At 37.5% G+C, this 13663-nt stretch overlaps 1 protein-coding gene across 3 annotated transcripts in view; it reads left to right on the top strand.

The window, feature by feature from the left end:
* Window positions 1-13663, top strand: part of RAB3GAP2 (RAB3 GTPase activating non-catalytic protein subunit 2) — a 90075-nt gene that overhangs the window by 55356 nt on the left and 21056 nt on the right. For all 3 annotated transcript variants that reach the window (XR_014297695.1, XM_082670414.1, XM_082670413.1), the window contains exons 14-23: window positions 215-431; window positions 1004-1147; window positions 1385-1467; window positions 1822-1886; window positions 5161-5251; window positions 7261-7388; window positions 9796-10009; window positions 10395-10492; window positions 12689-12794; window positions 13424-13584. Coding sequence is in view for 2 of the 3 variants with exons in the window: in XM_082670414.1 (XP_082526540.1) it covers window positions 215-431; window positions 1004-1147; window positions 1385-1467; window positions 1822-1886; window positions 5161-5251; window positions 7261-7388; window positions 9796-10009; window positions 10395-10492; window positions 12689-12794; window positions 13424-13584 (1307 nt within the window). In the remaining variant the exon portion in view is untranslated. The remainder of the gene's footprint in view (window positions 1-214; window positions 432-1003; window positions 1148-1384; window positions 1468-1821; window positions 1887-5160; window positions 5252-7260; window positions 7389-9795; window positions 10010-10394; window positions 10493-12688; window positions 12795-13423; window positions 13585-13663) is intronic.

Here is a 13663-nt window from a genome sequence, read left to right as displayed (position 1 = left end):
TGGGATCTTCCGGGACCGGGGCACAAACCCGTGTCCCCTGCATCGGCAGGCGGACTCAACCACTGCGCCACCAGGGAAGCCCCCGATAATGTACTTTTACAGCTTTTCTTAAGGCTCCCCGCCTCGCCGCCAGAAACATCCCAGAGTGCTTCAGGAGGCTACTGCTAAACCTAGATGACATAACTAAGTAGCTTTCCTTTCCTCTGTCTCCAAGGGTATCGAGGTGCACAGACTGGTTGGATCCAAATTGTAGAGGACCTCCACGAAAGAGTGCCAGAAAAGGTGGACTTTTCCCCCTTTGGAAGTCCTCAGGGTCCAAGTCGAGTAGCTCAGTTCCTTGTGATCTATGCACCGCGGAGGGGCATTTTAGAAGTGTGGAGCACACAGCAGGGCCCTAGAGTAGGCGCTTTCAACGTGGGAAAGCACTGCAGGTAAGCTGCAAACGCCGGGCCTTTTCCTGGTTACAGAAAGGAATGCTTTTGTTAGAGTAAAGCTTTTATTAAAGCTACTTATTAGATTACAAGTTGTTTGAGAATTGAAATGTCCTTTATTATGTTTTTTTCCTGCGAGTGCCTGGTATATAATTAAGGATTAAGTATTTAAGAGCAAAGGAATCTGATTGAAGAGGCCGTGATATGCTACTGAATTAAAGTCAGCTTTGGTGCTGTCATTTGTCCCCAGCCCTTACTTACGCTGTGGAGGCTCGAAAGGAAAGATTCTTTCCGGTTCCCCTGGTGATGATGTTGAGTGAGGTGAATGCTTTGTTTACCACTGCAGCTTAGGCCTGATTGTGTTCATTTAATTTTCTAGCACATTTTAACAAGGTGTAAGAACCCTGCTAGTTGGGTCCTGCTTTACTTATGTTTTTGGTCTCAGTATTTATTTGCCTTACGAATGCTTCTGAATTGATAATAATGTAGGGGTTCCAAGCTGTCATAATAGCACCTTGTAACATTTTTCCTTTCTCTACGATTTTTACCATGTTGGTATGTGATTTCCTCAGGCTTCTGTATCCTGGCTATAAAATAATGGGCTTAAATAACGTTACCAGTCAGAATTGGCAGCCGCAGACTTACCAGATCTGTCTGGTTGATCCAGTGTCTGGAAGTGTGAAAACAGTAAATGTCCCTTTCCATTTAGCATTGAGGTAAGTTGTATCACGTGCCAGCTTACTCGTGTCCCTCTGCTAACTTTTCCTGGTCCTTTATTTGCTACTTGTTTTACTTTGTTTCATAGTTATCATTTTGTTCTCTTTTCGGATTAGACTGATAACCTTTAAAGTTAAATAGGAAGAATAGCAAGGAAAAAGAAATCTGGAGCGTGTCAAAGTTAGAAGGAAAACAGTTTCACATTCTGTAAGAATTTGTTGTATTTATTGTTTTAGTGATAAGAAGAGTGAACGAGCCAAGGACATGCACTTAGTGAAGAAACTGGGAGCCTTACTGAAAGCAAAATCTCCCAATCTTGGTAGGTGTCCTTCAATAAAAATGAAGCAAACTGTTATGTCATTTTTTTAAAATTAGTAGAATATTCTAAATGGAACAATCAAAACCCTTCAGTGCATTTATGAGCTATTTCAGCTCCTTTTTTGGAATGAGGTGAGGTACAAGTAATCATGTGTAGTTTTTACTGGAATTACTCTGGAGGATGAAATGTGCCATCGAGGGCGTATTAAAATTGGTAACAATAAAACAATGATTTCCGCGAGAACCCAGAAATCCTTTAGACTGACTGATATTGCAAATACATGATTTTTTCTTTCAGAATAAAGTTTAACTGTCATAAAAGTGAAAATCTTACTTTGGTTAATTTTCTTTCTAGATTTGATTGAAACAGAAATAAAGGAATTAATTCTCGATATTAAGTACCCTGCAACCAAAAAACAAGTAAGTGTATATAATAAATGAACTTTCTTGCTGAGTAGCTAGTACATATCCTTCTTAACAAAATCTTTTTCTTCCTATTTCCCTCCAAACATGACAGGCTAAAATCTTCCTTTGTGTTTTCATTCCTGTTCATTCTTTTTTATATTCCCATGTGGAAGCTTCTATTGTTTCTTTTTTTCCTCTCTTCTTTTTTTAATTAAGTAATATTACCATACGCGGAAGCACATGCGTTTTATACACATAAACAAACCCATACATAACGTATATTCAAATTAAATAATAATAAGACAACGACGTGTGTGACCACCCACCTTAGGAAACAGAATGTTACCAGGAAGTCTGAAGAGCCCTGCACATCCCTCCTCCATCCCATCCCCTTCTCCCGTCCCTAAGGTAACCAGTCTTCAGAATTTTGTGTTCCTTTCTCTTTTGCTTTTCTTTACAGATACAGCATTTCTGTATGGCTCCTTTAAAACATATTGATGCATTTTCTGCTTTTTTGGAACTTTATATGAATGGGGTCACGCTCTGTCTTCCTCTGTGACTTACTTCATTCCTTCAGCATTGTGTTTCTGGGACTCATCCATGTTGCTGCCTGCAGCTGCAGTTGACTCATGTACTGTGCTATCTGAATTCCACTCTGTGACTGCCATTTATTTGTTCACTCTCCTGTCAGTGGACATTTAGCTTGTTCCTAGTTTTTTGCTATTAACAACAATGATAGTGTGCTTATCCTTGTACATTTTTGCTGGTGCACATGTGTAAGAGTGGAATTGCTAGGTATGAGCTTTGGCTGTGCTAGTTGATGATAAATTGCTTCTCAAAGTACTAATTGACATTCGCATTTATACTGTGGAAGAGGCCTTGTAGCTCCACAGCCTCCGCCTCTCATGATATAGTCAGACTGGTTACCTTTTCCAGGCTCCTGCTTATAATACGGTAACTCATTATATTACTCCCACTCTCCTCCTATCCAAGTCCCTCATAATGCTGCTCAGGTTCTAACTATAAATTCTTACCTGACACATCAATCCTCATGGATGCCTCTGAGCTCTACTTTTGATCAGAACCAGAGAGCTAATGACTATAATCGTCCCTCAGTATCCTCGGGGGCATTGATTTCAGGACCCCCTGTGATACCTAAATCTCAGGATGCTCAAGTCCCTTATATACAATGGTGTAATATTTGCATATAACCTAGGCACATTCTCTTGTATACTTTAAATCCTCTCTAGATTACTTGTAATACCTAACACAATGTAAGTGCTATGTAAACAGTTGTAAATACAATGTAAGTGCAATGTAAATAGTTGCAAGTGTGTGGCAAATTCAAGTTTTGCTTTTTGGAGCTTTGTGGAATTTTTTCTTTCCAAATATTTTCAATCCATGGTTGGTTGAATCTGCAAATGAGGAACCCATGGATACAGAGGGCCGACTATGCTTGTTTTCTAATTATTTCGTGTATATTAGTCAAGCTCCCCAACTTTTTCCTCTTTACCTCTTTTAAGCTCCTTCAAACAGGGACCTTACCAAATACGTCATTTTCATAATGCACAGCATCTAAAGTAGTGGGATGTTAGTGAATACTAATTTCTTTCTATCCCTCTTATTCTACTGTGACAGTCTTTTTTTTTTAACATCTTTATTGGAGTATAATTGCTTTACAATGGTGTGTTAGTTTCTGCTTTATAACAAAGTGAATCAGCTATACATATACATATATCCCCATAGCTCCTCCCTCTTGCGTCTCCCTCCCACTCTCCCTATCCCACCCCTCTAGGTGGTCACAAAGCACCGAGCTGATCTCCCTGTGCTATGTGGCTGCTTCCCACTAGCTATCTATTTTACATTTGGTAGTGTATATATGTCCATGCCACTCTCTCACTTCGGCAGTCATTTTTTAAAAACGCTGTTTATCGTCTTATTGTACAACAGGCAAGTCTCTGACTTTTAATTGAGTTTTCCATTCCACTGACAGCACTCATGGGCTCTCATCTTCCTCAGGGCAGCCTCCGTTATTAAAGGGACTCTTGTGAGAAGGTGGGCATGTGGAGAGGCAGTTTAGGGCATCGGTCGTGGAAAGGAAGCTCATAACCCACACAGTTCTCGTTTTGATACCATCTTTCTTATCTTACATCGTGGAACAGCGAAATTGGGAAACTTCAGCCTAGTGCACACTGTCTTCTTGATTTTTTTTGTTTTACTCTACTACTGAATTTTGTATGAAGCTATGAATTTTATTAAAAATACTAGACAACCTAACAGTGAAAGTTGTGTATTGTTTTACAACAGTTAAGGGGGAAAAGAAACCAGTTTAGACTTTGGAAGACTGAATAATAGGACAGTGAGCCAGCTGCTAGCTTGTGTGATAGTAGACAGAACAGAGGCAGATTACATTTTCCAGGGTATTTGCCTCTTTGGTCACTTTCTTTATATCCTTCACCCAGTTGCCTCATCATAGGCCGGACCAACCTCTTGAGCCGCCCTCTACGCCCATTTCTCCTCCACAGACTACACAGAGTTGTTGTGTTACAGTCTGATATTTGTCTCATGCCACATTCTTAGCCTACCTTTTAGACTACTTAATCTCATCAGTCAAAATCCAATTTAATGTGCTGATATGAACAGATAAGTAGGAACTTCAGGTGCTCTGTCTGACCCATTTGTGATTCTGATTGTTGCTTCTTTAGGCATGAAGAGGGATTTTGGAACTGATGATAACCACTCTTAAATATCTACTAGTGGGTAGGAAGCGGGTAGGTGGGGAGTGTGTGTGTGTGTGTGTGTATATATATATATATATATACACACACATACATATCTAGCATGGCCTGTGGATTCAGCCAGCCATGCTCAAGTGCAGTAATATAGCAGTAATTAAGTTATTGTCTGCTTTTATTATTGACATGACAATGACAGTGTCTGCTTTTCATTTATACCTATAGAGTATAGACTTATTCAGACTCTTATTGGTGAATACCTTTATCTCTGTTTCTGTTTTGTCTTGGCCATTCTGTTGAACATCAGTAGCCTTCTAAGTTGTTTCATTCTCAGTCTGGACTTTCTGTCATTGTACCATGTTTGACATGACATGAAATTGATTACATAATACTTATGATGCAACTTTAACCCTCAGGTAAGTATAATAAAACATCTTAAAAATGGAGCTTCCCTTTGAAGCTTGGGGTAGTGAAAGTATAGGCATAAATGTAAAATTTAAAGAACAAAATCATTGCCTTCTAATTATGAGAATTGCTCCATATCTTTCTTCTAGGCATTGGAAAGCATTTTGGCAAGCATACGTTTACCATTTTCCTGCCTTAAAAACATCACTCAGACGTTAATGGACACTTTACAAAATCAAGGTAATAGGATTTGTACTGACTGGAGGTTATGGTCTCATCTCAAATTTTATAACTCTGACGATAGAAAGTATTAACTGCTTATGATGCCATCACGTTACTGTATTTTTTAATTAATTAATTTTTAAATTTTCGGCCAGGCCGAACGGCTTGTGGGATCTTAGTTCCCTGACCAGGGATCGAACCTGAGCCCTCAGCAGTGAAAACGCAGAGTCCTAACCACTGGACTGCCAGGGAATTCCCCATCATGGTACTTTAATGTGGAAATAATATATAAGAAAGAAGGAAACTTATTTTATACCTTTAGTATTGGGGACTTTTTAATTCCCTGTATGCTGTTGATCTTCCTCTGAGCTTTCTCTGAATATGTTGCCTCTGTTTCTTACTGTAAATAGTTTTCGTTTGACTCCATCTACTGGGAGGAAAGATATCAGTATAGAATGATGGGAAGTGATTATTGTGGTAATAGCTGTAGAGCGTTGTAAAAGCCATTGGCAGGAGGGGACGAGATGACTGGTGGTAAGCAAAAAACAGCCAGGTTCTCTTGCTGCCATTGTGTCTTATTTAACTTTAAGTAATGTTGTTTTGACTATGATAATGATTAAAAAAAAATTCTAGGCTTTGATTTATGTTTTGTTAGTGTATGGAATCCACAGTTTTTCATCCATGTCCTTCATGAACGGAACTAGGGCTTCCAAAATCACAGACTATGATTACATGACCAGTTCTGAGTTTTCTGGTTGTTTGTTACTGTTCAGAATGTATTTGTCTGGAAAAGAATTACATCTATAACTGTGGGTTTGTAACTCCACATTCTGTCCAGCCGAGCTAGAAAAATTTAATTTATTCTGAATTCCTAACATCATTTAAAAATGTAGTGTGTGATGCAGTGACTTCATCTAGTCATGACTTTTTGCTTGTTGTGTAAATATGAAACCATCTGTGTATTTAATTATATTTAAGCCAACTTAGAGTCACTTAATAGAGAAGTCGTAATATGCTGTTTCAGGACTTCAAGCATCCTAATTTTGAGAATTTTTTTTCCAACACATGTGTAAAGCTGACTCTTGGTAAATAGTAAACTCCTGTAATGCATACAGCTTGTTAGAAATACCTCTTTCAAAAAGTATAGTGCACTGATAAAGTCCCCCTATCCCATCCTAAGGCCTTAAAAAATATCAAAATTTATTAAGTTAAAAATTATTTTGCACTAGGCTGGGAGTAAACCAGACACCATTGTCAGAGTTCTGTAACATCACTAGTTCCAAGTTCTACCCATAAATGAGACTCCTAAAAATGTCAAGTATTTAGTATGCTAAGTTTTATTATGGCTGTAAGAACTTGGACAGTCTTCCATGTTGCTATATCCCATATCAGAGTTCTTGGGAGTTTTCAGTGTCTGCCTTTTTAGAGAATAAGTATTCATTTGTATTAGAAATAAATATTTAAATTATCATATGTATTATACAGAGAGTATTTTTCCAGCACTAACCTTGAAAAAAAACCTGATTGATGGAGGATATTAAGTGGAATTCTACTTTTTGCCAGCCTTTCTTGAGGATACCTCTGTCACAATCCACATTTTCTGGTCGAATTATAATATCTTTGACCATGATAATAAGAAGAGGCAGGCAACTTTCTATTTGTCCTTCCTCAGAGTGTGAGCATAATAGACAACATATGATTGACGGGGTGAGGGAGAACATTTTCAAACCTGTTTCCAAATCATTTATTTAAATTTGAGTACTAGACTAAAATATTTCTTCTGTCTTTCTTTTTTTTTTTTTAACGTCCCCTTCTATTAGAGCACCTTATTTCATTAAAAAATTTAGACATTTGCCATGACGGGAAAAATTATTTTTGCCTTCTTAATCCATTATAGCTTAAGCATCCCAATATTTAATAAAATAGAACATCAAAGAATTATGTAATATTAAGAGATTTAATGAAAGAAAGGCCTTTTTTATCAGTCTGTTAAATATATCTCTTTATTTTTTCCTTCTACCTTATAGAGCTTGAGTGTGTTGATGAAGGATTGCTACAGTTTTGTGCCAATAAATTGAAATTACTCCATCTTTATGAGTCTGTCAGTCAATTAAATTCCATTGATTTTCATTCAGACACGCCATTCTCTGATAATGTGAGTAATCCCATTATTCATTATACAAAATAATCTCTTTGATTATTTTTTATTTTTTTAATTGGTAGTAAAGAAGTAGAATATTAAGGTTTTGGGTTTTTTTAGGTGTAAAAAAACAGTATTTTCTTTACAAGACCTTCTGCTGGCTTTCCGTGCCTTGGTGCTAAATTTATATTATTTAGGCTAGAATATTGAACTTATTGTTAATCCATTTTTAATACCTAGAAGCATTTGGTTTTCCTTATTTTTTAAGGTTACTTCATACAATACAACTTCTTCTGGACAGGGTTTGCAAATTAAAATATATGCAGTTTACTGAAGTAGCAAAATTTTAATTTCTTTTAAAGAAAAAAAAGATTCTGCCAAACAGAAGAGACCAGCTTTTCTGTGTTGTTAGCAAGCTCTGTTGTTTCCTATGTAATGAAATACATTAAAAAAAAAATATTTTATCGTACATCAGAGTGTTTAAAGTAATTGTAGAAAATGTTCTGTGTTTTTATTCTATAAAACGTAAAAAACTGATAGCACCTTGTAATCTCTATTACAGTGCAGTGTTGCTCATTTCTGAGGAGAGTATACAAAATTCTTACTTTCCATCTAGAGAAATCGCATTTCTCCTGATAGAGAATAGAGAGAAATATTGTCCTCTCTTCCCTCAACTACTGTGTGACCTTGGGCAGGTTGCCTGGCATCAGGGCCTCATGTCTTTTATTTGTCTAAAGGAAAATTATTAAGGTGATTTTAGTGATTTTTCAAGTCACTGGTAATGCTTTTATAAAACTCATCTGGTGTATCTGAAAGTTAATTGAGTTTTAAAGTGGATGCCTTTTATTGTAAATACACATACACAAATACAAATTTTTAGACAGAAAAATGAGAGAAAGTTTTCCCTTTGTATTGGAAATAACCTACAAGTCCTAACATCTTTTTTTATCTTTGGGGTTCTAGATGGATTTTATAAAGCATTTTAACAATCTTCACAATAATATTCTGTGAGTGCCATTATAAATGACAAAGCCATTTTTCAGGAGCTTTTGTTTTTGCTATCTATTTCACCAATAGAGAAAAATCATTTCAAGCAACAGAAAAGTTCAAGTTGATTAAGTTATGTCTATAGGATTGCCTGGACATTTCATAGATTCTTCAATGCCTAAATTTTTTTTTTATAAAATCAAAACTATCTCTCTTGAACCCTGCAAAAGAAACTTAAATATATGGCATTAATAATCCCTTGTAGAATTCATTTCCACTTGATAGCCCCAATATAGTGTGCAAAAGAATTATAAACGTTTAAAAATCAGTTGACAGATTGTTCTTTTTTATTATTTTTTTATCTTTAAAATGCTTTTAAAGAATTAAAACCGTATTTTGCTGTAAACTTATTTGGATCCTTAAAAAAACATGCAGTCAACTTCTAGGTTGAATGGCTAATTTTGTACATACAAAACTAAAATTCAAATCTAAACTAATTCATTTTTGCTGTCTGTAGGACATAGTTCATATAAGTTTGGTATAGCATTGAACCACCTGTGTGTATTCCGTAGCATTTTGCAGTTTACTACTTGTTCTTAAAACAACATCCATAAGTAAATAAATAACAAAACTGCTCTTGTTTAAGAATGCAGCTTTAATCATGTAGCATGAGGGGAAGAAAGTTTTGCTTGCTATGGCAAATGTGTGCGTGTGTGTGTGTGTCTGTGTGTGTATGTGTACACTTGTCCCTAGTTTAGAAGAATAATAGTAGATCAAGAGATGTTTCTGCACATAAGGTGCGTAAAAACAGTTTGAAAGGCTGGCGGGTTGTATCTCTGCAGCCCCAAGAGCCACATAGAGCATTTATATGTAGATACAGTGAAGACTGTTTTCCACTGCTTTTATTTTATAGTGTTTATGCTGCTTAATAAACAAGCATTAAATTTCAAATAGTTCTTTAGTTTCCTCGGAATCACAAGAGTTGGCAGTTGACACCCTTTTAATATTTTTTTTTTCAGCAGAGAAAGGTTCATTGCGGGGCCAAGCCAGGAGAACAGGGGGCTCATGCTCAAAACCCCCGAACTCCCCGATGGTTTGGGGGGAAAAGCTTAAATTTTTTTTCTGATTAAGCAATAATACATGTTTATTAAAATTTAGACATTTTAGAAGAGTATAATCTCAAGAAACTTTCTAAAAGTGGTACTTTCAGTAATATGTAGTATTTCAAGATTAGTTTATTTAAATAACCTCCTACTCATGAATTGAGAGTAAAGTTTTAAGCAGAGCACATCATAGCTATGACATTAATTCAAAAGTCATCATCTTTTGCTTAGTCTTGCATTTCATTTCAGATGACAGTGTTGACACTTACGGAAGAGTCATAGAAAGAGACATGGTCTATTCAGAACTGTTTGTTTTTCCCCTTATATTTAAGGACTTGGCTGTGTTACTAAGGCTTGATGAAAAAGAACTTCTTAAGCTCCAGGCGTTATTAGAGAAGTATAAACAAGAGAACAGCAGGACTGCTGTCCGATTTTCTGATGATAAGGATGGTGTATTGCCTGTCAAAACATTTCTGGAATATTTAGAATATGAGAAAGATGTGATCAACATAAAGAAGATAAGTGAAGAGGACCGTGTGGCTTTAGGTAGGCAGAATGAGAAATTGCTCTTTGAATCCTCCCTATTCTAGATGAAAGCCTGGGAGGAGCTTATAGCATCTCAGAGATTGAGTTTGTTTTGAAATTAATTAACCGAAGAATTTAATGTGTGTTTCACAGTCAACAGAAGATCCTCTGGACAGGTAGGCACTATGTCATAAAAGTTGTACTGAATTAGTAAGTACGCTCAGGAGACAGTGTCAGACATGTAATGATTTGCCTTCTGCTTTAATCACGTAAGCCGGTTACACCACTGATTTCTCTTCTCTCCTGTTGTTTTGCTCCTCTGGGGATCTAGGTTGCAATTCAGGAAGATGGTGAGTCCAGATGGTAAGTGGTCATTGACTGACGTGTCTTGACTTTGTTTTACCAGGCAGTTTCTTTTTTTGGAAGTGCTTATGTGGAGAAAGTTCCACTGAGGATATGTGCCACGCTCTGGAGTCAGCTGGACTTAGCCCCCAGCTGTTGTTGGTAAGGTTTCTTCTTTCTGGATGCTCTTCCTTGCTACTGTCACCCAGACGTGTCAGTCTCTCTCTCTTTTTTTTTTTTTTTTACCATTGTCTAAAGCATATCATAGAACATACATGAAAACTTTCTAAAAATGATCAAGGCTATTTATAATCACCGTATTTAGTGGAATCATATTACCTTACTTTTCTCGGTCTCTGTAAGTTATAACCAGCATATTCCGGGTGGGCCTAGAATAAATGTAGAATCTGTCACGCATGCACGCATTTACAATGGACTGTGATCTTCAGTAAAAACGTTCATATTAGAACTAAAAAGATCTTCTCTGGAGAACGAAATGGAGTTCCCTTAAAGCATTATAGAATTATCAAACACTCCCAGACTCTGAATATATATGAGGAGTTAATGTCTGTGCTATAACAAATGCAAATAAAAGAATCGTCCAATGGAAAAACTACAACGCTAAATTTTCACCCTTTCTGAAAAGGGCAGGGGAGTGAGCCCACCATCACCGTCCTGCCCTCTACCACATGTACACATACACATACTCTGTCACAGCCCCACACACACGTCTTAAATTTTGGCCAGGATTTGGGCATTCCACCTCTATGAACTTGTTGACTGTGTTAACGTATTGTTTTAATTGAACATGTAAGCCCTTTAAAAAGGGATTCTGTTCTACCTCACTCTGCAGTGTATATGTCAGGAAGGAAAGCAGTTAAAGATACACATGGTTGCACGTGGAGGTCCATAAGATGCTTTATTCATACTAGCCAAACACTGAAAACTACTCAGTGCCCTTCAGTGGGTGAATGGATATACAAACGGTGACACATCCTTACCGTGGAACACTCCTCAGCAACAAAAAGGAATAAACTCTTGCTACAAGCAATAGCTTGAATAAACAAGGAAAATATGCAGATAGAAAACAGCCAATCTTAAAAAGATACATACTACGTGATTTTATTTTCTTTATAAAATAACACAGTTGTAGAGAGAGAGGACAGATTAGTGGTTGCCAAGGGTTAGGGATGAGTGTAGGGGAGGAGACGGGTGTGGCTATAAAGAGTTAATAGGAGGGAGTCTTGTGCCGATGGTAGAGTCGAGTGTCTTGATTGTGGTGATGGTCATGTATGCAGTGCTACATGTGATAAAACTGCATGATGCAAAATGAGTGCCTGTATTACCGGTGAAACGTGTGTCAGCTTTATGGATTTTACAAATGGCAGTTTCTTGGCTTTGTGTAGGATGTGAACATTAGGGGAGACTATGGGAAGGGCGCACGGGACCGCCATGTGCATTCCTTTGTGTCACCAGTGAATCTATAATTACTTCAAAATAAAAAGTTAGAAAGGAGACAAGTATTACCTATCACTCAAAATTGTGATGCTTAAATAGATGAACACAGAATACTACTTATTTTCCATTGTGTTTAATCAATTTCATTTAAATTTGTTGTCTACATTAAATCAGGGTTAGAGAAACACCTGGAAAAAACAAACCTCACACCCTTACCTCAAGCCATATATAAAATTTAAGTCCAAGTGGAACATAAATATGAGGTAAGACTAACAAAACTTATAGAAGAAAACACCAGAGAAAGCTTGGTTTAGGCAAAGGTTTCTTAGGGTACAAAAAGCATGAACTGTAAAAGAAAAATATTGATAAGCTGTGCTTCATGAAAATTCAGAACTTCTGTTTTTTAAAAGACTGTTAAGAAACTGAAATGGCAAGATTTTTTCAAAACAGATCTGATAAATGAATTGTGTCCACATTGTACAAAGAATTCGTACAACTCAGTAATAAGACAACAGTACCGTTTAAAACTGAGCAAAGGATTTGAACAGACACATGACCAAAACATATACATACAAATGGCAAATAATCAATCACCTGAAAGATGTTGAACACCATTAGCCATTAGGGACATGCAAAAATAAAACCAGTATGGCCTCTGTCCCAGGAGGCCTAAAGAAGTGGTGGAAATGGGATGTAGATCCCGAACAAATGATAATCTCTTAAGTTAGACAAGCTGCCTGTTCCACCCCTCACGCTGCATCATGTAACAAGCAAGCACTTCCCTGTCAACCAGAGAGACCGGATCGATCATGCGTACATGTGTGCTCTCTAGAAAAGTACAAGATTTTGCTTATGGTAAATATTTTTTTAGACTGAAAAAGATTTAAAATCTGATTTCAGTCTCTGCTCCTGAGTGTTTGGCTTTCTAAGGAAAAAGATATTTTGGACAAACCGCAGTCTGTCTGCTGTCTCCATACGACGCTGTGCCTCCTGAGCAAGATGAAAGGTGAGCGTCGTGGGCGCCGAGGTTCAGCTCTTCGGGAGCGTGGGCCCCACTCCCGGAAACCGCGTGCAGTGTTGAAATTCTGCAGACACGGGAGGGAGGGTACTTTCTCTTAACAGAAGGAGGCCAGAGGGTACCAAACATTTCACTAGAGAGACTCTTCTGTGCAGTCATAGAAAGCTCTTAATGCGTTCAAAGTGTGCTTTATGAAAATTATATTTTGCATCATCATCAAAAATGATGCGAACAGTGCGTTTTCTCAACTCAGTGAGGTGAATCGAATGGTCTTCTGTGGAGGTAATATTTCTCTTATTGTTTTGGCATGATGAGAACAATAGTCTGTTACATTAAACGTTCAAGAGTAGTTTTCAGCAATGATGAAAATATTCCAAACGGAGCTTTACAGTTGATTCAGAAGCAAGATGTCTAACAGCGTAAATAAATAGACTATAAGTGTTCTGAATAAAATAAATTGTCGATTTATTTTCCAATTCATTGAGGAATATATAGATGCATCAGTGGGGAATTTAGTTTTAACATTATGTTTAATGTCAAAGTTTGGACCAATTAAAAAAAAAAAAAGTCTCCCAGCTAAGCGTTTCTTTTTTTTAACTTTCCCCCTTTGCCTGCAGTGGCCATCGAAGAGACCTGGGACTCTCAGTCAGTGTCCCCTTGGTGGCAGCAGATGCGCACGGCCTGTATTCAGTCTGAGCACAACGGGGCTGCTCTGCTTTCCGCGCACGTCGGGCACGCTGTCGCCGCCCAGATATCCAACAGCTTGACCGAGAAGAAAGTGAGTGGGCAGAGGGCTGCTCTGTAGGTGGGGGGCACCTCTCCAGCTGGCTCCCGGGACGCTTTCCCCTTCTGGGCTG

This window comes from Grampus griseus (genome assembly GCF_964374135.1).
Source record: "Grampus griseus genome assembly, chromosome: 1".
Lineage (NCBI taxonomy): Eukaryota > Metazoa > Chordata > Mammalia > Artiodactyla > Delphinidae > Grampus > Grampus griseus.
This window is presented reverse-complemented; position numbering and strand designations above follow the sequence as displayed.